Genomic DNA, 26,955 nt, shown 5'->3' with positions numbered 1-26,955 from the left:
ATTATTTTATATTGACTCTTTAGAACCAAAAATCACCCGTCCACCAATTAATGTAAAACTGATCGAAGGAGTAAAAGCTGTTCTTCCTTGCAATACACTGGGCAATCCAAAGCCATCTGTTTCTTGGATCAAAGGAGAGCATGCTGTAAAGGTAAAGAAAAAATACATGTATATATATTATTAATATTTATGTTACAAAGCACTGAGATTATGTCATCTTAATCAAAAGCACTTAGAGAAAGTGCACCTATTTGTTAAAAAAAAAAAAAATCTGAAACATTGCTCTGAATTCTATGAGTATTACAAATGTGCTTATAGTTTTGGTTTTAATTTTCTCATTAACTCCAAGTATTTTAAAATTACAAAATAGAGAAATATATTCAAATGTAGTAGATAAAATAAAAGGTTGAAGTTTCAATGTTTGAATAATTTACTGTGGATGCTTAATAAATAATCTGGAAAGCATGATATATCAAACAAGTAAACTATTATCTAAAAACAAACGCACTGTTTTTTTGGTTTGTTTTTATGTTGATATATGATAATCAAACTAACAAATCCAATACTTAGTTAATAATTTACTACAATTTTGGAAATCAAATGAAATACAAATGGCACTTCTGTAAAAAAAAAAAAATATATATAAAGTATAAACATGGAAAAACAAAAGTACATAATTTTATTACGTAAAGAATAGTTTTATTATGTAAAGAAATAACATAATAAACATTAAATATTAAATTGTATCTTCCTAGGAGAATGCTCGTATTGCAATTCTAGAATCTGGAAGTCTAAGAATTCAGAAAGTACAAAGAGAAGATGTTGGACAGTATCGGTGTTTGGCAAAGAACAGCCTTGGAACTGCTTATTCCAAACCTGCAATGTTAGAAGTGGAAGGTAAGGAACAGGAGCATACAGGTTAATAGAGATTGTTATCACATTTATATAGATGTATGGATTTCAAGCAAGTATAATGAGGAGGACAAATTAGATATGCAATTGGTCAATCTGCTTAAACATAGACAATGTGTGGATGTGCTTCCAGTCCGTTCAGTATATTAGTGTAAAAAAAGGCTATGAAACATCTTTCATTAGTTTGGTTTTCTATCCAACCTTAGTTTTGACATCTACATATAACTTAATTTCAAACTCTTGAAGGTATTGTCACTAAAATTGTGCTGTGGTGAATTCAAAACCAAGTTGCACTTAGACTTGTGCAAGGTAAAAAAAAATAATTCTTAAGCACATCAGCCAAATTTTAAAAATGGAAAACAAACCAAGGAGGATGTTCAGGCAGCCAAAAAGTAGAAGATATGGTGACTATGACTGTGTTGACATGCAAAAATGGCTACAGTATTGCCTGACCTACTGGCTACTCAATGCTTTGCTACTCGTTTTTGAAATGACAATTTTGAGGTGACAAAATTAGATTATTATAATTCTGGATTAAAAAAAAAATTAGGACGTTTTGACCAGGCAGGCTGAATCTACTACAATGAAATCTACTACAATTTGAAAAAAGGGGAGTTGCAGAAGCAAGAGGTGAGTGGTAATCAGATACCAGTTAGCAACTCAAAGCCTTCTTTTGGATCAACAGCAAAAACACATGTGAGGAAGGCTGAACGTGATGGACCCAAGTGTCTTTTCAGCTATGTAACTATGTAACTATTAAGTGAAGAGCAGGGTATCCCAAAATTGGGAGATTGGTCTTGAGGAAGGCTATTTGCTACATCATTTGTGGGGGCATTTGATTAGCATTGGGGATTCAGAATATTTCCTGTAAGAGAAAACACTCACTTTGGACAGTAGTTGGTGGAAATGCCAGTAATTGCTTGTCACCCAGACAGAGAGCACTCCACTTACTCTTCTTTTCATCCCAGTAGTTCAGAGGGCCATCATTATGAGGCAAAGCATGTTCACACTATTTCAGAGAAATTAATACACTCCTTTTGGATGCTTGCTGACTCACTTTCCAAACTGCCAACAGCCTCAGCCCAAAACGCAGCTGCTCCAGTCAGCTGTCTAGAGGATATGCTGCCGATGCTGCTGTTCGGAGTAGTAGACAATGACAATATGGTAGGTTCATTATTCATATCTTACTCAATCAGGATGCCTCTTTTTCACTGCAAATCATTGGGCTTGGTTAAAAAGTCTGACCCTCCAGTATTAAAGTTCAATAGCTGGAGTCACAATATGAAATATCACAAAAAAAGAGATGTATTCTACCATAGAGGACTCAGCTGAGTAATCTTGTTTTCTTTGATCTTTGGTGTTTTGATTCCAATAATTGAACTTTATTGATTGAGAGGAGTTAGGAAGGTAACCCAATCATACACTTGAAGTGCCACAATTATTTTAATATATTTTGTCCCTCAGTAAGTCAGACTGCACTTTCCCCTTAATCCTAGGAACACACATGGAAGCTAGCATCAGTTTGGAGCAATGGGCTATTTGTTCACTCAGACGAGCATTAAGTAGAAAAAGTCAACTTCCTGATCACTGCTGGTACATTGGTGTGAAGTGTGCTGCGAGAAACTAATTCTCTGTTTTCCAAGAAGTTATCCATCTTGTTGAACAAGGTTATGACCTGTTCCAAACTGACATTGCTGTAGCTCAAAATGTATGTCATTTACCTAAATAGAATTGTAACCGCAGTTGGTTCCTTATTTACCACTATAGTGTCTTAAAGCATAGAACTTAGCAGGGCTAACCATAAATATATATTAGCCATAATTTTATATAGTCGGTAAGAGATCCTCTTTTTAAAATATATAAATAATTTAGTATACAATATAAAATAAGGTTTGTTTTGGAAGCAATAAAGTTTTGTCTTTTTCGATTTTTATTATATATAAATATAGACATATAAAATCCATTACAATAAGTTATAGCAGAGTTTATAAGATAAAACTATATGCTTGCAATATCATTAACCCTTAAGACCGGGCGTACTATTACGCCCTATTTTAAGCGGCTCTAAACGCCGCCGGGCGTAATAATATGCCCTCCGTTTTTTTTCTTACTTACCCGGTTGCCGGCGATCGCGGTTGGGGGGACTCCCAGGGAGCCCCCCCGCGGCACATCCGATGTCCTGGGGGCCCCCCGGCCATGTGAGAGTGAGGTCCTTGCGAGGACCTCACAATCACATGGCCAGGTTAGCTGGCTCAGGCATTGTCAGCAGGGGGACTAACTGTAATGACAGGTAGTCCCCCTGCTGGCTGGAAATAAAATAAAATAATGTTAAAACAGTGTAAAAAAAAAATAATATACTTAGATCATATATATATATATATATATATATATATATATATATATATATATATATGATCTAAGTATATATATATATATATATACACATATACATGCACATACATACACTGTCTAGGTGTATTTTACTATTAATATATATATATAATTATACATATTAATATCAAATTACACATAGACTGATACTGATTAAATATGTATATATATATATATATATATATAATTATTATCTATATATTTATATATAATATAAAAAAAAATATGTAAATACGTTAAAAGATAAAATTAAAAAAATAATTAAAAATAAATAATTAAAAAATATATAGATGTGTGTTATTTCGTTCTAACTGTATTGTGATATTAATATATATATATATATATATATATATATATATATTTATATCAAAATACACGTAGAACGAAATAATATATATATATATATCTATATACATAAATATATACGTATATATCACTATATATATACCTATATATAAATTAAAATAATTACAAAAAATTATATATATATATATATATATATATATACATATATTAATTCTACACATATATTTATGTAATATTTTTGCATAATTAGGTATCTTAATTAATTACAATTAGCGGGACCTGCCTGACAACCCATGCCGAAAGTATAGGGAATTTAATTTGCTAGCACTATATTTAACCCTATAACTTTCCAAGACACCATAAAACCTGTACATGGGGGGTACTGTTTTACTCGGGAGACTTCGCTGAACACAAATATTAGTGTTTCAAAACAGTAAAATGTATTACAACAATGATATCGCCAGTAAAAGTGTTTTTTGCATTTTTCACGCACAAACAGCACTTACACGGACAATAATATTGCTGTGATACTTTTTACTGTTTTGCAACACAAATATTTGTGTTCAGCGAAGTCTCCCAAGTACAACAGTACCCCTCATGTACAGGTTTTAAGGTGTTTTCAAAAGTTACAGCGTCAAATATAAGGCTTGTGTTTCATTTTTTTCACATTAAAATTCGCCATATTGCTTACGCTGCCTTTGTGACCCTATGGTAGCCCAAGAATGAAAATTACCCCTATGATGGCATACCATTTGCAATAGTAGACAACCCAAGGTATTGCAAATGGGGTATGTCCAGTCTTTTTAGTAGCCACTTAGTCACAAACACTGGCCACTAACGCTAACTTTGGCCAGTGTTTGTGACCAAATGGCTACTAAAAAAGACTGGACATACCCCATTTGCAATACCTTGGGTTGTCTACTATTGCAAATGGTATGCCATTATGGGTCTAAATTTAATTCCTGGGCTACTATACAGTCTCAAAGGCAACGTAACCAATCTGGCGAATTTCAATTTAAAATGTAATGTGCTATATTTGACCCTGTAACTTCCCAAAACACCATAAAACCTGTACATAGGGGGTACTGTTTTACACGTGAGACTTTGCTGAATACAAATATGTGTATTTTATTGCAGTAAAAGCAAACAGTATTATGACATTGACAGTTAAAATGTCATGTAGAACTAAAACAATACAATTTCTTATTTTCTCCCATTTTTTTCACATTAAATTATGTTTCATAGCTAAATATTTGATATTAAATGAAAGCCCTGTTTCCCCTGAATAAAATCATATATAATAAGGGGGGGTGCATTTAATATGAAAGAGGTGAATTACGGTTGGACAGACATATAGCGCAAATGCCAGGTTTTGTTTACGTTTTGTTCTGTTCACAACGTGTACATTTGGCTCAGTCCTTAAGGGGTTAATACAGAATAGCATACCTTCTTGAACATGTCATCATCTCTCAGTCATTATAATATGGAGCGACAGTGTCTCTGTCTCCAAATCTCTCCCCTGTGTCCTAATATTAATAGTACACATATTTATACCTTAAATGTTCATTTTAGGACCTCCCTTAACTTGGCAAAGATAGAAGGCAACAACTAAAATGTAAGGGTGCACACGTCATGGGAAATTCCATTAAGCTAAGACAAAATGGCGTAAATTAGAACTACGCAGCATATTATGCACTGAAAGTAGGTAAGAGGTTATTGCTATTAAAGCAACATTGTGTGAAAAACGATATTTTCCATTTCGAACACCTTGTCAGTTTGCAATATCTCTTAAAGACAAAGTACACAGTTTGAGAAACACAATATTTACATTTGCCCATAACACTCTCTACATTAAACCGTGGTCATTGTAGAGCATTTCTTCCTTAAATTAGAAAGCCAAAGGTTCTCCAACAGTCTGTAAGTTTTTCTGTTCCCAATGTCTTTGATCATTGTTGTAACGGTAAAACATCCTTAGTGTGATCTTAGCATGTAAAAGATGGTTAGTTAAAAATGAGCAAAGCTTTTCTGGGAAAGAATTAAAAGGAACATTAAGTTGCAGAGTAAGATATTCTTGGATGGATTCGGATAGTAATTGTAATCCAAATTGTAATTGTATTTGTAATCCAAAGTCTTTAACCCCTTAAGGACCAAACTTCTGGAATAAAAGGGAATCATGACATGTCACACATGTCATGTGTCCTTAAGGGGTTAAAGGCCTTTAAAAGTTTACGTTCCTTAGATACATTTCTAGATGTTGTTTTTGTAGAGTACCTGGATATTTGTTGTAGAGCATTGGTTGTAGAGTATTTGGCTAGAATTGGTTGCAGATATTCTATCAGCATCATCATAAGCGCTACGGAATCTGTTGACGCTATAAAAATGGCAATAATAATAATAATGTTATCACCGTGGTGATGGTGTTGGTATTTGTCTTTGTCTTTTGTCTTTGCTTTTTTTTTTGTTTTGTTTTTTTCCATGAAACCTTTTCACACAGTTTATGATATGTATAGATTGGATACTCTCCGATATTCTTCTACGGAATAAAGTAATTGATACCATTTCCAAGACATTGTCTTAAGTGACATGGATCCCATTATAGTACATTTTATGTTGATACAGCAATTGAAGTGGTATCTCAACGCCTCTTTTTGCTGGTATTGGAATCCTGGTAAGACCTCTACATCTCACTGAGAGACATATGACGACATCAGGTGCTGTCAGGGCAGCCATCAGTGGGTGACAACCATGACGGTTATCATGGGCCCGGCGGCCCTGGGGGGCCCGGACTGCTCTGGCAGTCCTGGGCCCCACTTTCCCTCTCTGTACACATAGATGCACACTCTGAGGGGGGAGAAACAATCAATTACATTTAAATAAAAAAAAAAATTATATATATATGAAAATGGCACACACTGCATACACTAACACAACACACACTCTGCATACACCAACACAACACACTCTGCATACACAAACACAATACACTCTGCATACACCAACACAACACAATCTGCATACACTGACACAACACACACTGCATACACTAACACAACACACACTGCATACACTAACACAACACACACTGCATACACTAACACAACACACACACACACACTGCATACACTGACACAACACACACACAGCATACACTAACACAACACACTCTGCATACACCAACACAGCACACTCTGCATACACCAACACAACACACACTCTGCATACACTGACACAACACACACTGCATACACTAACACAACACACACACACTGCATACACTAACACAACACACACACACTCTGCATACACCAACACAGCACACTCTGCATACACCAACACAACACACACTGCATACACTAACACAACACACACTCTGCATACACTGACACAACACACACTCTGCATACACTGACACAACACACACACACTGCATACACTGACACAACACACACACACTGCATACACTGACAACACACACTGCATACACTGACAACACACACACACTGCATACACTAACACAACACACACACACACACTGCATACACTAACACAACACACACACTGCATACACTACTACAACACACACTGCATACACTAATACAATACACACACTGCATTCACTAATACAACATGCACTCTGCATACACTACACACTAACACGCTCACTGCATCCACTGTACTGACACACACTCTGCATCCGCTACACACTAACACACTCTCTGCATTCACTACACTAACACACTCTCTGCATTCACTACACATTAACACACACTCTGCATTCACTACAAATTTACACACACACTACATTGATTACACTGACACACTCTGCATTCACTACACCCTAATACACACTCTGCATTTATTACACACTAACACACACTCTGCATTTATTACACACTAACACACACTCTGCATTCACTAAACTATGCACACACTCTGGATTCACTATACTGACACACACTCTGCATTCACTACACTAACATACACTCTGCATCAACTGTATTCACAGTACACACACTACATCCACCACAAATTGAAACACTCTGCATTCACTATACACAGATACTGCGTCTAATACACACACTACATCCACTACAGACACTGCATCCACTAAACACATTTCATCTAGTACATACAAACACTACATCCACTACACAAACACACACTAAATCACTGTACACACACTACATCCACTACTCAAACACTCTCTGCATTCACTACACATTAACACACTGCATTCACTACACTAACACACACTCTGCATCCGCTACACACTAACACACCCTCTGCATTCACTACACATTAACACACTGCATTCACTACACTAACACACACTCTGCATCCGCTACACACTAACACACTATCTGCATCCGCTACACACTAACACACTCTCTGCATTCACTACACTAACACACTCTCTGCATTCACTACACATTAACACACACTCTGCATTCACTACACATTAACACACACTCTGCATTCACTACACATTTACACACACTCTGCATTCACTGCACTAACACACACTACATTCATTACACTGACACACTCTGCATTCACTACACACTAACACACACTCTGCATTCATTACACACTAACACACACTCTGCATTCACTAAACTATGCACACACTCTGGATTCACTATACTGACACACACTCTGCATTAACTGTACACACAGCATCCACTACACAAACATCCTGTATTCACAGTACACACACTACATCCACCACAGATTGAAACACTCGGCATTCACTATACACAGACATTGCGTCTAATACACACACTACATCCACTACAGACACTGCATCCACTAAACACATTTCATCTAGTACATACAAACACTACATCCACTACACAAACACACACTACATCACTGTACACACACTACATCCACTACTCAAACACACTCTGCGTTCACTATACACACTGCATCCACTACACAAACACACACTCTGCATTCACTGCACAAACAGTATCTAATACACACAAACACTACATCCATTACACACATTCTAATTCACTTCCACTATACACACCACATTCAGTCCTGCATCATTGTCAGCGGACTAGGTAGGGCGTGGGCAGGTCCGGGAGGGAGGGGGCGGGGCGGGGGGGAGGGGGGGCAGACCTTGTGCTTTGTCAGGGGCCCCTGAAAGTAGGTAAGACGTTATTGCTATTAAAGCAACAATGTATGAAAAACAATATGTTCCGTTTCACACACACCTACACAGGAGCCCTGATGCAGAGCTTTGACCATGTTAGCAGCTCTGCCTGTGACCATGAACCCATACTAAGATTGGTCCTTGCCTATTCTCCCAACAATTTAACACCATTGTCTGATTGTCTGCAATATAGTTGCTAAAGTGTTCTTTTGTCTATCACCTCAACATGTAACAGGAGAGATCAATAGCCCTGCTGAAGTACAGAACCACATCCAACCTGACAAGCTATACCTCCTTCACTGTCACCACTGCATGCTGGCCATTATGATCACTCCATTAATCTAGTGGGAAATGCACCCACGACTTAGCCACCTCTTCAATAGTAGCACACCCGAATGGTACAGAAACAGGACCTGTTGAAAGTGAATCACAAAGGAAGTACATTTTGTGTAGCAAGGGCATGTATCAGTTGCTTAAAGGGCTCCCCTTCTATCGTAGACAAGGGAAATGAAACTCCCTCCACTACAGCAATCATTTGGGCAGTCAGTTTGTTAGCCTGCTGTGTTGAAATCCAACAAAGGCATCCATTGAATAAGCTTACCAAATCCTTCAATACTGTCAGAAAATCTTTCCAAATGATTTATCTACAAAAATTCATGGAGACTTTAATAGTGACTTTTTGCTAATATTTTCGACCAGTATTGAATTATTTGGAAAGCTAAGTCAAAGCCAGACTGGTGGGCACATTCCTGGCAGGATGTGGACTAAAAGTTGGTCTGTCCCTTTTGCCCAGTGGCACTAGATTCACTCCACCCCCCCTCCACGTTCTGTTCAAGTGTGGTAGTGAAGGGGGTACTGATGGTTTTGTTAGTTGCACAGAATTAGATACAGCACCAGTGGATCTTCTGCCAGCCCTAGAAATGTCTGCTTCTTCCCTTAGTAAAAAAGATGTGTGGTGGCTTTGCAGGTGTTGGTGAGTTGACCCATCACTCTCCCCCTCCTCCTAGTTCCTTGTTGTACAATTTACACTTTGCAATTTATCCTGATTTAAATAGGGTGATTCAACTGCAGATAGTGATGGACTTAGGAAAAGTGGAGAGTGCAAAATAGTGGGCCTTTCCACTCGTGTAATTCCCATGCACTGCATCATAGCTGATTTCCTCCTGGCACAAACTTAAACAAAAGTCTGGAGTTGTGGGGGAAAGAACTACCACAACCAAGATGACCAGACATTGTGAACGCTACTTGGGTACTCTGCTCTACCTCCTTAGTAAAGAGTGGCACTGATGACTCTGACAAAGTTCTCCCTTAGTTGCTTCTTGGGCGAGTGGAGGGGCTATAAGAAATAGGTGATAACTTAGACAAGAAATAAATAATAAAAAAGCAATTGCCTCCTTGGTGGTCAATCAGACATAACAGACATGCTGCTAATCCAACTACCCTAAAGCTTAAAGGACCACTCTAGTGCCAGGAAAGCATACTCGTTTTCCTGGCACTAGAGTGCCCTGAGGGTGCCCCCACCCTCAGGGACCCCCTCCCGCCCGGCTCTGGAAAGGGGAAAAGGGTTAAAACTTACCTTTTTCCAGCGCTGGGCGGGGAGCTCTCCTCCTCCTCTCCGCCTCCGTTCCTCCCCGTCGGCTGAATGCGCACGCGCGGCAAGAGCTGCGCGCGCATTCAGCCGGTCGCATAGGAAAGCATTCATAATGCTTTCCTATGGACGCTTGCGTGCTCTCACTGTGATTTTCACAGTGAGAATCACGCAAGCGCCTCTAGCGGCTGTCAGTGAGACAGCCACTAGAGGAAAAAGGGGAAGGCTTAACTAATTGATAAACATAGCAGTTTCTCTGAAACTGCTATGTTTATAAAACAATTAGTTAACCCTAGCTGGACCTGGCACCCATACCACTTCATTAAGCTAAAGTGGTCTGGGTGCCTAGAGTGGTCCTTTAATACTACTAATAATAGTGGTCACAGTGAAGGCAGTGGCGGAAGAGGTACTTGTAGTCTTCAGGCCAGAGGGAAAGTTCTTTCAGAGTCCATAACACAACTGCTTATAGTGGATTGAGAAACACAACCCCTTCCCTACCAATCCTTAATTTCCTCTTGGGATTTGGATGCAATATTGATGATGTTGTTTTTTTTTTTTTATTATAATAAATTAGGGTTACGAATGTGTGTGCATTGTGTAAACCAAAACAACTTTATTTAACAAAAATAGATTTTTATGTTGCAAAACTGGTAATTGCTCGGTGGATTAACTACTGTGACTTTATTGTGTTTGAACACAGCACACAGTGCAAAGCATGGTGCTTGCACACTTGCACAGCAAACATTGGACTGAACACACACAGCAAAAAAAAAAGAGAAAAAATATATATTTTTCCAAACATTTAACTGAAATAAAACAAAGCTGTCAAATAGTAAATTGGGAAATTACAAGTTTGCATTAAGTGGCAGTGCTACCATGTGCTAAACATAAACAACAGTGACACACTAGGATGAAACAAGCAGGTTATCTCTACCATTCAAAGTTCCAATGTGGGGGCAGTACAAGAGGGGCTTTTTTGTTTTTTTTGTGTACAAATAGATTCCAAGTTGATATTAATTGGTAGTGGCTAGAAGTGCAACACTGCACTAAACCTAATCAAAAATGTTACACTAGGATAACTAGAGTAGGCTATTTACCACTCAAAGTCTATGCCTAAGTGGGCATACAATGAAAAAATACAATGTTAACTGAATATTGATAACCTAGTCTCACACTAAAATAAGTGACATCATGATAATCTCCTATCTCCTAGTCAAAGTCATCTCATGTTTCCCTGGCAGTAGCTTGCTAGATAAATACAGCAATAAGTTAAACCTAGTCTATCGCCCACCCCCACACAGGCACAGCAAGTTAAACACACAATATCAGTGCTAGTCTGTCTCCCTCAGTAGCTGCTATCAAAGTGTCAGGAAAAACTCTGCTTGGAACTCTGCTTGCTTTAAAGCTCCTCACTTTTTTCCTCTCTTGTCACTTGATCTATGAATAATATCAACATGTTTGTGACTATGTCCTAACCATCAATCTCGGATGTTGGGCTTGCGCAAATTGATTCCTTCAAGATCCTTGTGCATGGCAGTTCGGAAATCTGAATTTTGGCCGATCAACTGAATTGTTGAACAGTTTTGGCCCAGTGTTGTGCCTAATCATTAAATTCACGAAGCGCCAATATCAAAAAGCAATATTTAACTACCCTAAGGTTTTTAAAGATATTGGTGGGCACCAAAACCCTATTCGGGATGAGTGAATTAAGTATTTGAGAAAGGGAACGACACTGACACCAAGTACTTGTAAGTAATCAATACAAACGTTATTATTTAACAGAGACTTAATCAATAAGTAATAACAGCTTAAGGAAACAGCTTAAAGAAACAGCTTAAGTATAAATTTCCATAAGAGAAGCTTGTTGCACTCGATTGAGAGATCTTCTGGCAGTCAGGCTTGAAAAGGACCCTCTCTTATTGCGAATCAGCAGAACCAGCAATACGCGTCCGTATTACACGTGGGTAGAACTACAATGAGTGCCAAGTTTTCTCATCTTCCACAAGTTATACATAATCAATGGGATGGATAGTCTGTACTTTTCCACCAAATCTCCTTATCAGTGCAGCCCAGCAAAGACCTGGCAATAGCGGTGGATTGGACTTGCAGCTGGCCAGCCCCACCAACAATGCCATGCCAGATCTGTGCGGTTAATTATCTCTTGTCTAAAAGCTAGCTACGTTCTCATAATATTCTCGTGATGGTATGCATGAGTCATTCTGGTGCTGTGTTTTGTGGTTATTAACATTTTCAGTGATGTGTACCGTCGCCATCTTAACTATCGTTAATTTGCTCAATAGTGATCAATCAATTATTCTTAATTAATATGGAATATTATTATTACACCAATATGAATCTGCAAGTTGATTTTCAATATTTGAACCAAACAGATGTAAAAAAATCTCAATTTTTTAAGGCATTTTGTTCCTACATTTTGCGATTGTCAGATTGCCACTGATAGTGAGGAACTTTCTCCGTCAGGAATTTCCCTTGCCATGGTCTTTCTTATCAGTTTGCAAATCTCTGTATTTCTCCTCACATCCCCAAACCAGCTGGTGAGGAGCCCCAATGAACGAGACAAGACAATGCAAGATTCAAGGTGACTTCTGACATTTAATAGGCTGTGTAACAGCTTATATTCAAGAGGAAACAGGGGTCTTATAAACATTATCCAATAATAACATAATTCATCAATCTTAATAATTCATCAATCAACATATCTCATCCTATAGCTAGCTTGCAGGTGTAATTGGGGAGTACTCATTATAGTTTCAGTTTAACTACACAGCTGAAATAAAAACTACACACATAAAATAGATCTGTTACTACACAGTTAGAATTACAGAAATAGAAAACAGGAAATAAGACCAAAGCTCTGAGACAGGAAAGTTTATAGCTCAGTTTAGGGGTATATCCACTAAGCATTGTATCTAGACAAAGTGTATTATTCCCAACAGCCACATTTTGCTTTTTAGTGAAAATCCTATATTTAAATATACACAAATCTTAATTATTTGAATTAACAGAAAAACATATTGCTGAATTACGTTCAGACCAACTGTCAAGAAATGAAAAGCCACCTAGTAACACTTATACCAATTATGATAATAGATGCTTTCACACATATGTAAAATGACAGGTTTGTAGATAATACAATAGGCCAAGATATGGAGCACAATTATCCAATTAATGTGTGAAGTGGGTGAAACATACAAGTGTCAGACTATACTGATGCTATGTCAATTACTTGTGATGGTCCGGCAATAAACGAAGGGCGACTTGACATTGATTACTATTGGTAATATAATATTACATGACATCCAGTAATGATATAGTTTTGCAGAGTGAGAGATCTCCAAAATGTAAAATGTATTTTACTTTTTAAACTATTGATTGATTATTTAGCCACTATTGGTTTTCTGGCCCTCAGCAAATTGTTTCATTTGTAAAACAATTTTCTCTACTAATAAAGAGATTGTGAAGTTGAGAAAATATTTCAATATAATTTTCTCAGATTTTCACACTACTACTCTATTATAATGGTATACATGCCCTTAATGATATGTAATGAAAGTGGGTCAAATACAGATGATGATAATAAAAATAGTAGTTTTTGTATTATTTTGCTTGGAATACACTATTCCTCTTTCATTCTCTGATTAATTCACTGGCAAAAAAGTATTGGATCCCCTGCTGATTTTGAACGTTTGCCCACTGACAAAGTAATGATCAGTCTATAATTTTAATGGTAGGTGTATTTTAACAGTGAGAGACAGAATAACACACACAAAAAAGTTATAAATTGATTTGCATGTCAATGACTGAAATACGTATTTGACCTCTTCGTACTTAGTGGCAAAACCTTTGTTGGCAATCACAGAGGTCAGACGTTTCTTGTAGTTGGCCACCAGGTTTGCACACATCTCAGGAGGGATTTTGTCCCACTCCTCTTTGCAGATCCTCTCCAAGTCATTAAGGTTTCAAGGCTGACGTTTGGCAACTTGAACCTTCTGCACCCTCCACAGATTTTCGGTCTGGAGGCTAGGCCACTCCAGGACCTTAATGTGCTTCTTTTTGAGCCACTCCTTTGTTGTCTTGGCTGTGTTTTTTGGGTCATTGTCATGCTGGAATACCCATCCACGACCCATGTTCAATGCTCTGGCTGAGGGAAGGAGGTTCTCACCCAAGATTTGACGGTACATGGCCCGGTCCATAATACCCTTGATGCGGTGCAATTGTCCTGCCCCCTTAGCAGAAAAACACCCGCAAAGCATAATGTTTCCATCTCCATGTTTGACAGTGGGGATGGTGGGTCTTGGGGTCATAAGCAGCATTCCTCCTCCAAACATGGCGAGTTGAGATGATGCCAAAGAGCTCTATTTTGGTCTCATCTCACCACAACACTTCCACCCAGTTCTCCTCTAAATCATTCAGATGTACTTCTATGGATTTGGTAACTTTCCCTGCTTTCGTAACCATATCTTTTTACTCACTCTTCCCTTCTCTTCTTTTAACTCTATGTGCATTTCTATGCGTCTCTATTACTTTTTTTTTCTGATCTACATCTACCAGCAACTGATATATTGAAGTACCCATGTTCCAACAGCATTTAAAGGGGTGGTTGATTATTCCAGAACTTCAGTGTTTCATTACTAGAAGAAAGCTGTGTTTAGTTCAACTTCAACAATTATCTACACTATTCAAAGTGAATTACAAATTACGGCCAAAGTGAAAACACTACTAACAATTTCCATACAAGTCATACTTACTGAATAGTGAATATTTCAGTGAATTCTGTACTTTAAATAACTTTACAGATTAGTAAATAACATATATTTTGAAATGTACATTCTTAAAGATATAGAAATTGTTTCTTCCTAGCCTTTTAGATGTAACACCAACACTATTCTTCATATCTGACACGTTTTTATTTAGATCCAGTTGCTTTTGAATAATTCTGTTGGATCATTCTTCAATTCAGATGATCCAATGATGATGTACTGTTAATTAATCTCATTTTCAGATAATTTTTTTTTAGATAAAATAGAGATTTCTAGGAATTTTGAACTTTTCTTAGAGCATTACTCTAACAGAAAACACACCTATTGTGTGTGTCCGGTGGGGTCAGACAGAGTGGGCTTATGTTCAAATAAAGCTGCAACCATGTAAGGAGAACTCTAAAGGTCTGGATGGCTTGGAGCTGTTTATATAACACAGAGGTTGCCAAAGCTAATAAAACTGCTTTGCAGGAGGATTGAATGAACTTTGTCCATTGTTTTTATTTTCTTGAAACAGTGTTAAAAATGCATTTGGCATATAAAATATCTGGCCTTGTTTTTCTGAATTTAATTCTGGTTTGTCAAAATACATTACATTAACACATATAAATGGATCTACAGTATATTAAAAATAAGAATTATACTTTAGTTGTGTTTAAGTTAAAATAATAACACTATAAATGTGGACATCTAAGCAATTGATATTACATGACTGTGTAGTAAAGAAGTTAATCAGCGGGCCATTCCATACCATAACTGATCTTAATCCATTTACATGTGAAACATGGTCTGTGAAAACACAGATACAAATCATACACCAGACCTGTAGCTCGTGTAAGTATTAATAATGGATTATAACACACTTCCAAAAAAAAAAAACTTCCCAATACTCCACAATGAAGTAGATATACCCCCAATTAATACATTCATGCACATTGTTATGTATTTACTCATTGAGAGTATAGTCTAAAAGAGCTTACAAAAGTTCTTATGACTGCAGCCTTTGTAAGTCCTCCTCTTTTTTCCCCATAAGGGCTTTCTCACCAATTGAGAGCCATTTCTACACGGCAAAATACGTTTTGGGACAAGAAGACCACAAGGACTTTCTAAATTGTATGCATTCATTTAACAGTTTTACTTGTTTTTTTTACCATAGAAACATAGAATGTGAAGGCAGATAAGAACCATTCGGCCCATCTAGTCTGCCCAATTTTCTAAATACTTTCATTAGTCCCTGGCCCTATCTTATAGTTAGGATAGCCTTATGCCTATCCCACGCATGCTTAAACTCCTTCACTGTGTTAACCTCTACCACTTCAGCTGGAAGGCTATTCCATGCATCCACTACGCTCTCAGTAAAGTAATACTTCCTGATATTATTGTTGTGGTAGTTTTCTTCTTTTAAATATAGTGTCCTCCTTTACTGTGTTGATTCCCTTTATGTTTTTAAAATGTTTCTATTATACCCCTCCCCCCGTCTCGTCTTTCCTCCAAGCTATACATGTTAAGTTCCTTTAACCATTGCTTCTAAGTTTTATCCTGCAATCCATGAACCAGTTTAGTAGTCCTTCTCTGAACTCTCTCTAAAGTATCAATATCCATCTGGAGATACGGTCTCCAGTACTGCGTACAATACTCCAAGTGAGGCCTCACCAGTGTTCTGTACAATGGCATGAGTACTTCCCTCTTTCTACTGCTAATACCTCTCCCTATACAACCAATCATTCTGCTAGCATTTCCTGCTGCTCTATTACATTGTCTGCCTATCTTTAAGTCATCAGAAATAATAACCCCTAAATCCCTTCCCTCAGATGTTGAGGTTAGGACTCTATCAAATATTATGTACTCTGCCCTTGGGTTTTTACGTCCATGATGCATTATCTTGCAGGTATCCACATTAAATGTCAGTTGCCACAACTGTGACCCTTTTTCTAGTTTGCCTAAATCATTTGCCATTTGGCTTATCCCTCCTGGAACATACACCCTGTTACATATTTTTGTATCATCAGCAAAAAGACATACCTTACCATCAAGACCTTCTGCAACATCACTAATAAAAATATTAAAGAGAATGGGTCCAAGTACAGATCCCTGAGGTACCCCACTGGTGACAAGCCCAAGCTTTGAATATACTCCATTCAGGGCCGGATTAAGAGCCCAGTGGGCCTGGTGCTGATAATTATGATGGGCCTAATTACAAAATCTTATTGACCAAAAACACTAAAACAGCCCTACCTCCTAAGCGTCATGTATCTGATGGAGATGATGCTGTAGGGAAACTCATAGGATGCAACTATGAGAAAACACATACCCTTTGCTAATCTCATGCTTTCATCTTTAAAGTAAACCCATACCCCCTAACAGTAGTGTCCAGTAAAGCAGGAAGTCTATCGATGCGGTAAAAGGGTGGGCTACTGACACAAATCACATAACCAGAATGGCCGAAAGGGCGAACATACACAAAAAGGGGGAATGTCTGTGTCCCTATGTCTCCCAGTCCCTTAGTGTGTGTGTCCTCATGTCTCCCAATGTCCCCATGTCACTAGGGGACATTGAGAGACATTGGGACACTGGGAGACATGGGGACACAGATACTAGGGAACACTGGGAGACCTGGGAAATCTGAGACTCTTGGGGATACTGGGTGACAGACACGAGGGGACACGGGGAGACATGGGGCACTGAGACACTGTGATATATAGGGGACACTGCAGACTTGATAAAAACCTGGGTACTGGTCAAAATGTTGCGGTGTCCAATAAGCCTGCTTAAAGCTATCACAGTGAGTGCCTGAGATTTTTTTCTTTTATACTAGGGGACACTGAGACACTACGGACACAGAGACACTACGGGCACAGAGACACCACGGGCACAGAGACACCATGGGCACAGAGACACCACGGGCACAGAGACACTATGGGCACTGAGAGACATGGGGCACTGAGAGACATGGGGCACTGATACACTGATACATAGGGGACATTGGAGACTTGATAAAGACGTGGGTACAGGTCGAAACATTGCGGTGTCCAATAAACCTGCCTAAATCTATCACAGTGAGTGCCTGAGATTTTTTATTTTATACTAGGGGACACTGAGACACTAGGAGACATGGGGACACAGAGACATTGGGAGACTAGGGGACTTTGGGAGTCTAGGGAACACTGACACACTAGGGACACTGGCATACTACAGACACTGAGAGACACCAGGGACACATGGGGATACTGAGATACTAGGGACACTGGCTGGGAGACATGGGGACACTGCCATGTCTCCTATGTCTCAAAGTCGCCCAGTGTTCCCATGTCTCCCTGTGTCTCCATGCCTCTCAGTGTCCCCTAGTGTTTGTATCCCCATGTCTCCCAGTGTCCCTTAGAGCCTGTGTCCTCATGTCTCCCAGTGTCCTGATGTCACTAGGACACTAGGGGACACTTAGAGACATGGGGACACTGGGAGACATGGGGCCACTGAGACACTAGGGACAGTAGCTGGGAGACATGGGGACACAGACTAGGGGCCACTGGGAGACTGTGTCCCTAGTGTCTCAGGGTCATGGGCATCCGTAAAAGGAGGTAACTTGCCCCCCCCCCCCGGATTTTTCAGTTTGTGCTGCTATTTTTCATTTTAGTGTGAGAATACAGTGCAATACCAGCGCTGGCCAGTGAGTGGAGAAAGGCAGGAAGCTACAGCTTATCCCTGCCTCTCTCTCATGACTGAAACCGCAGGGGAGCAGCACAGAGGCAGCCTACAGAGCAGGTAAGTGAGGGATGGGGGGTGGGGGAGACCGCATAGAGGAAGGTAAAGTAGAAGGAGCAGAAAGGGGCAGGAGGGGTCAGCAAGGAATAGAAGGGGGCAGCAAGAAACAGGAAGGGGTTGAAAGGTTTTCAAGGAGCAGGAGGGTAAAGTAGAAGGAGCAGCAAGGAGCAGGAGGGGTCTGCAAGGAGTAGAAAGGGTCTGCAAGAGGAAGGAGGGGTCAGCAAGGAATAGGAAGGGGCAGCAGGAAGGGGTAGGGACGGTCAGCAAGGAGCAGGAGGGGTCACCAATGAGTAGGAAGGGTCTGCAAGGAGCAAGAGGGGTCAGCAAGGAGTAGGAAGAGGCAGCAAGGAGTAGGAAGGGGCAGCAAGGAGTAGGAAGAGGCAGCAAGGAGTAGGAAGAGGGAGCAGGAAGGGTCTGCAAGGAGCAGGAAGGGTCTGCAAGGAGCAGGAAGGGGCAGCATGGAGCAGGAAGAGGCAGCATAGAGTAGGAAGAGGCAGCAAGGTGCAGGAGGGGTCAGCAAGGAGTAGAAAGGGTCTGCAAGGGGCAGGAGGGGTCAGCAAGGAGTAGTAAGGGTCTGCTAGGAGTAGGAAGGGGCAGCAAGGAGAAAGAAGGGGCAGAAAGGAGTAGGAAGGGTCTGCAAAAAGCAGGAAGGGTCTGCAAGGAGCAGGAAGGGTCTGCAAGGAGCAGGAAGGGGCAGCAAGGAGCAGGAAGGGGCAGCAAGGAGCAGGAAGGGGCAGGAAGAATCAGAAGGAACAGAAAGGATCAGCAAGGGACGGCAAGAAGCTGGAAGGGGCAGAAAGAAGCAGGAAGGGCAGTTAGAAGCAGGAAGGGCAGTTAAAAGCAGGAAGGGTCTGCAGAAGCAGGAAGAACCATCAAGGAGCAGAAATGGATCATAAAGAGAAAGGAGCAGAAGGACACAAAATAAGCAGAAAGTAGCAGAAAGGTAAAGGAGCAGAAGGAGCCTCAGAAGACAAAGAAGACTGTGTCAAATGAAGGAGAAGAAAATGAGATTGGAGCACTTCATTCTGGACACCACATCATAAGGCGTTGGTACCTGGGCCTGGCAGGGAAACTTTGGACCTTCTCATCTCCCCAGGTAAAAAAAAATATCAGTGTTAATGTGTTCACTGTTATTTACTGAGTGTCAGGAAACACAGAGGGCCGCTGGGTAGGGGTGCCGCTGATTGGCTAGATGGGTCAGCTAGCACTCTAAGCCAATCAGTAGCTCCCCATTCATGAAAACGTAAAACATTTTTATGAATCGGAAAGTAGCGAGTGTCAGCTGACCACTCTAGCCAATCAGCGGCACCCATGCCCAACGTCAATCTGCACTTCCTGACTCTCTGTTTCAGAAGTCGAATACCACTGAGCGACCTGGAGATCTGGAGCTGAAGGAAGCCTTTGGGGGTAAACCATTTGAGAGCGGTTTCACCCCTTCAAAGAAAGAGCACCCAGGGGCCTCCTTGCATCACAGCATTTTCATTTAGATATAGTTGTTATGGTGACCAGAATCTTCCTGTAATTTGATGAAAGGAACACTATAGTGTCAGGAATACAAACATATATTCCTGACACCATAGTTGTGAAAACGCTATTCATCCTTGCTTTATGTGAAAATGACTATGCTCCTTCCCTTTCATGACACTGTCAAAAAGGGGCCAAGCATGGATGTCATTACAATTATGCCACCCCACCCCCCCGCCCCCCCGGACAAATTCCTGCGGACGTCCATGCTCAGGGTCCCCATGTTCCCCAGTGTCCCAATGTCTCAGCGTCCCCATGTCTCGGAGCTGCTGTCTGGACTCGCTGTGCAGAGCTGCTCCCCTGCGGATCAGTGAGTAGAGAGAGGCAGGTAGGGAGATGCCGTAACTTCTTATCACTGCCTCTCTCCACACAAACGACCCCTACTGGCCGGCGCTGGTATTGCAGAATAGTCTATGTTTATACTGAGACAGACATTTGTATTACTGCAATACCGGCACCGGCTAGGCAGCCTCAAATACCTGAGAAATACCTGGCAACCCTAATAAATACATGAGAAATACCTGGCAATCCTAAGAGTAGTGTGTAAAAAAAAAAAAATTTTTTTTAAACCAATGGGCCTATTCCATGGGCCTGGGCCTGGAGCTGCAGCTCCATCAGCCCCTATGTTAATCCGGCCCTGACTCCATTGACTACAACCCTCTGTTGCCTGTGACTCAGCCACTGCCTTACCCATTCAACAATATTTGAATCCAAACTTAAAGATTTATTGATAAGCCTTCTATGTGCAACAGTGTCAAAAACCTTACTGAAATCTAGTTAAGCAATGTCTAATGCACCACCCTTATCTAATATTTCAGTTACCCAATCAAATCAATAAGATTTGTTTGGCATTATCTCCCTGAAGTAAACCTTTTAACATACATTTAACAAATCTGATTATGCACATATAAATTGTCCAGTGGATCATCTCCTGCTGCAACAGCCCAAAGAAGGGTTGTGTCCCTTAAAGGAACATACTTAGAGTTAGGTCTGGGCTCTTTACGAGGTGAGAAGCAAACTGCACTGCGTATCTATCCAATTGTATCCAGAGTTTAATGTACTAGAAGCACCTTTGCTTCCATATCTCTTTTCTTCTTTTCCTTTATATATAAGGACATCACTACTAAAGAAAGAAGAGGTTTTGTGTCACCTTAGTACACACAAGTGGATGTAATTTGAGCCTGTCCCTTTTGGCTCTCCTCCATGTGAGTGTATCTGTTGAGAATATTTATATATATAAATATTCTCAACAATATTCCTTAGGGGTAAGAGTATAAATTTTTGAGCGCACCACATATTTAACTATTGGTGTATTTTGTACCATATAGTATTTATTACATGTTTTGTTATATTTAAAAAAAATTGCAAAACATGCAGTTCTCCTGCAGCCTTTGCCAGCCCTTCTCTTCTAACCCACCCAGACTTCCAATCACAGACATCCCAGGGCAGGTCAATGAGAAGTCTTTGCAAGGCAGGTGCTCTGAGCAATTGCTGCCTCCTGAGTTTAGTTCCACTGAGCTAAACAAACCAGGAAGTAACACTACATGTTGTCTGCTTGAAAGCCAAGGGGGTGTAACCATTTTAATTTATTAAAGTGCCAATTTCTACTGAAATCTGCACTTCTCGCAAAATGAAAAAAAGAGGACATACGCTTCACACTTAAAGCTTTTCAGCAAGCTAAAGTCCTTTAGGCGCCTGTGGTGTCCCTTTAAGCTCCAAACAATTCATACTTTAGTGAATAATTCATTGAATTCTCTACTTTAAATAACTTGTAATGTAAAAAATACGCTTGTAATGTAAAAAATAAATTTTGAAACGTTTGCACTGAAAGATATCAAAATGGTTCCCTCCCAGACTATTAGATGAACCCCCCCCCCCCCCCCCAACCCAATAAAAATTGCATAATTTGCACCAATAGTGGTTTTGCACCACAACCACTACACAAAGCCATATTGTTCTGGTGCTAAAAATGTTACCATCAGTTTCTTATTTTATTAATTCTATTAATTTAGCTATAATTTATAACCTAGCTGAATTGCATGATATGACATTTTTTGTTTAGAATCAACAACATGCATTATTTAAATTTAAAAAAAAACTAGTTGGGGATTTCACAGACACAAGTTCACATAAACTCCTTTGTGCTTAGTAACCTTTAGAAATAACTGCTCTTTAAATAAAAATAACAGTAATTCCTTTTACCTGTATCACTTTATTGAGCTAGCGGCTTCTCCATCCAGAATGCTATCAATGCAGAGTTACTGCGGCCATACTCTTTGACTGAATAAGTATAGCAGATAGCTGACATTTTAATATGAAAAGTATCTTTGCACTAAAGGTACAACTGGAAGGTCCAGAAAATGTCACTCTACCTTGGAATGACACAAGCTTCCGTTTTGTTTTGGAATAGTTACCCAATTTAGTCTATAGGCCAGGATTTGTTCTGAATATAGAAATGCATTCTACTAAAGCAGATTTCATCCAATTGCACAGGATGCAAGCTATCTACTTACATTTTACTCTGCTGTGTTACAGTTAGCAGAGCACTATAAAAGAAAAATGAAAATTTATTTTTACATCCATATGGCATTGGATTGTGACAAGATATCCTGTACGCTTGCAGAAGTTTATACATTGCATCCAGTTGAATTGCTAATGAACCCTTTGTGCAGTCACATATATCATGTAAAATTGCTAGAATTATGAAAGTAGTTATAATGAAAGAAGTGAATTTAGAATTCTGTGTTCTAGAATAATCTGAAGTGCACTTAAATTTCAAAACAATTCTGGATGATAGGTACAGTTGCAAGAAAAAGTATGTGAACCCTTTGGAATGATATGGATTTCTGCACAAATTGGTCATAAAATGTGATCTGATCATCATCTAAGTCACAACAATAGACAATCACAGTCTGCTTAAACTAATAACACCACAAATAATTAAATGTTGCCATGTTTTTATTGAACATACCATTCCAAAGGGTTCACATACTTTTTCTTGCAACTGTATATTTCATAATTTTAAGTGTTAGATTTAAATAATATAATAATATATTAAATAGATACAAATGATCCGTTGCCACTATAGCTATTAATTGTAGTTCATATTGTTAAACTTTTACTTCACATTGATGTTAAATCAGATGTTCTCTGGAGGCACAGAAATACATTTTTTTATTTATAATTTCCAAATTTCCCATGATCTGAATGCAGACATAAATCACTGAGACGTTCCATAAATTTGGAACCTGAATATCAAAAGCTAATCTCCTTATTTTGCTCTCATGACCTGAGCACCCATTGATTCCAGCTGGAGGTTCAAAGCTAAAGTATGAGCAAAATACTCAGTACCTTACCAGAAAATGCATACTCGGAACATGAGTGTTGTGGCCGTGGCTTAAAGATGAATAATAATATTTTAATTAATATATCATAATTGAGCAATCATGGTATTATGGTCGAAAATTTATATAGAAAATACACAAACCGTTGTACTATTAAATGCATATTTTATATAACTATAATAAGTAAACAGATGCTAGCTGAATGTCAATTTACCACAATAATTATACAATATAAACTGCAGCATATTACTTGCAAAAAGCTATAGCAGATGCCAAGTGTTACAATGGATTCATATGGTACAATACAAAACATGAACAAACTTACAAAGGCCCCAGTTTGTGGGGCTGGGGGTAAAACAGTCAGCTGATGGTAGTCTACATTCTAGAAAGGGTGCAAATAGCCTGAATCTTTTCTACATCTGGTTTTTATTCAGAGGATTCCTAAAGTAGGCCGGCCTGTGATCTCACAGCCAGAAGCACATGGCTTAAAGAAACCATATAATGGCCTACACATACCGCCCCTAGTAGTGCCTCTTTATGCTTTGTTTTATGTCATAAATCATTATATTAATATAATTACGAGTCAGATTGAGTTGCACCAATGATGCAATAGGGGAGGATTTGCATAAAAAATTTGTACCCCTTAAGCGCAACTGAATAGACACCATATTACATAGCTCTGAGTGCAAAAAATAAAATCCACTAAATATCACCGGCATCACTGCACACCCAGCCGAACAAAGGGCAGATACCGCAGCAGCACATCACCCTGAACCCGCCGATGCCTTTTTTCCTCACCCCGAGGGGAAAAAAAGACAGAGCCGAGGCTCCAAGGCCTACCACGCCGGCAGACAACCCTCAGCATACGGAAGCCTCCCAGACTGGGACGAACCAGACTTCCTAACCCTGCTGGCAGGCAATATGGGCAGGAGAAACCAAAAGACACCCGCGACTACCACCGGAACGCAGAAAGACATATGCCAGATGCTGCAACACGCAACACCCACGACGGTACCGGTACCGCAAAAAGCCTCACTCTCCCGAGAGCCCTCGACCTCAGGAGCCGACGGCGGGATCTCACGCCGAAGTCCAACACCGGCACACAGAGAGACCCCATACCCACCCGTGACAGAAGCCCCGGCAACAAAAAGGGGAACTCCAAGACATGCTCATCGGCCTCCAAAACAATCTTAGGGCGATGTGGGAGGCGGACCTGGCAGCCCTCACGACGGAGGTACAGGCCGTTAAAAGGCGTACACAGACAACTGAGGGAAACGTGACAGACCTACAAAAGGGACTTCAAGCACTGAGCGACAGGGTGCAACACCTGCAAGATACACAGGCCGAAACGAACAGACAAATACACATATTGGATGACAGGGGAAGGAGAAATAACATAAAGGTACGAGGAATAGCAGAGACAATACCCCTAGAAGAATTGCCACACTTCGTGAGAAGGTTAGTGACATCCTTAATGCCAGCGAAAGAGGCCAAATACCTTGCATTTGATGGGGCATACAGAATAACCAAATCCCCAAGGGCCCCCAAAACTGCACCACGTGACGTCATCCTTAGGTGCCAAACGATGTCTACCAAGCTAAGCCTACTAGCGGCGATCAAAGGGAAGACGCCATATAACTTCGAGGAATGCAAAATCTCCTTCTTCCAAGACCTCAGCAGAGCCACACTAAAATGGCGAAAAACCATACAGCCCCTCGCGCAGACCCTACAAAAATAAGGGATGTCCTACAGATGGGCAACACCACACACAATGTGGGTCACCAAAGAAGGGAAGCACTACAAGGCCACAGACCCTGCAGACGCTCCCGCACTCCTGGCGGCACTGAACTTACCTTCATGTCACACCGCCACCCACGAGCTGCCAGGCACAGAGCCTCGGACGAACTCTGACAACGATATGTTTTCATCTGTCCACAGAGGAGATAGGAGATCGACGACCTGAAAACAGCAGACCCAAGCTGCAGGGACATATATGAGACTATCACAGTTTAAAAATGTTTTAGCATGTTTGTTGATACATCTCCGCTTACTTTGCCTACAATCATACACCCACACACCGACACATGCCTTGCCGGGACACCCAAACAGCACACATGAAGCGCACACACCGCTTAGCGACTCTCCCCCCCTCCCACACAGGGCACAGAAGTGTCAGGAAAGAAGGAACACTAAGGGGACATGGGCTCAGAATTCCAGACAAGGGCCAGAACTGGCCAAAAGCCAGAGCCCACACTAGCGACTATCTTACTCACCAGAGGAGGAACCTACCCGGAAGATAACGTAGACACTAATAGGAATCATAGCCCCCCCACCAGGTGAAGGCAACGCAATAGCAAAGCCAACTCCCACCTTACCTAAATCTAAATGACCTCGATCTAGCAAACATCACTGGCACACATCCCCCGCAGCACTACACGTAGGGGGGGTCAACTACCCCTAACAGCGACCAATTCGTTACAACCCAACAGACCACCATACCCAGTGGTGTATCCTGGTTTTGTGCTGCCCTAGGCAGGACAAAATTCAGGCGCCCCCCTCCCCCCCCCGCCCAACCCTTCCCCCTGCGCCACCCCACCCAACCCTTCCCCCCGCCCCGCATTCTAAATACACACACACATTCACTGACAGATACGCATACACTAGCTAACAGACACACTCACACTCAGTAACAGACAAACACACTCACTAACAGACACACTAACAGACACACACTCACTCACTAGCAGACACACACACTCACTAACATACACACACACTCACAGGCAAACACACACACAGTCAGACACACACACTAACAGACACACACACTCACTAACAGACACTCTCACTGACAGACACTCTAACTGACAGACACTCTCACTGACACAGACACTCTCACAGACACAGACACTCTCACAGACACTCTCACAGACACTCTCACAGACACACTCACAGACACACGACACACTCACAGACACTCTCAGACTCACTCTCACAGACTCACTCTCACAGACTCACTCTCACACTCACAGACTCACTCTCACAGACTCACTCTCACACTCACAGACTCACTCTCACACTAACAGACTCACTCTCACACTCACAGACTCACACTCACAGACACACTCTCACAGACACACTCTCACAGACACACACACTCACCCACATTAACAATTTTTTTAAAATTTATTT

At 40.4% G+C, this 26,955-nt stretch overlaps 1 protein-coding gene across 1 annotated transcript in view; it reads left to right on the top strand.

The window, feature by feature from the left end:
* Nucleotides 1-26,955, top strand: part of MUSK (muscle associated receptor tyrosine kinase) — a 200,114-nt gene that overhangs the window by 69,731 nt on the left and 103,428 nt on the right. The window contains exons 4-5 of the mRNA XM_063455267.1: nucleotides 24-151; nucleotides 756-897. Of these exons, the coding sequence (XP_063311337.1) occupies nucleotides 24-151; nucleotides 756-897 (270 nt within the window). The remainder of the gene's footprint in view (nucleotides 1-23; nucleotides 152-755; nucleotides 898-26,955) is intronic.

This window comes from Pelobates fuscus, chromosome 5, assembly GCF_036172605.1.
Source record: "Pelobates fuscus isolate aPelFus1 chromosome 5, aPelFus1.pri, whole genome shotgun sequence".
NCBI classification, from domain to species: Eukaryota; Metazoa; Chordata; class Amphibia; order Anura; family Pelobatidae; genus Pelobates; species Pelobates fuscus.
The sequence above is the reverse complement of the archived record's forward strand: the minus strand, read 5'-3'. Positions and strand labels throughout refer to the sequence as shown.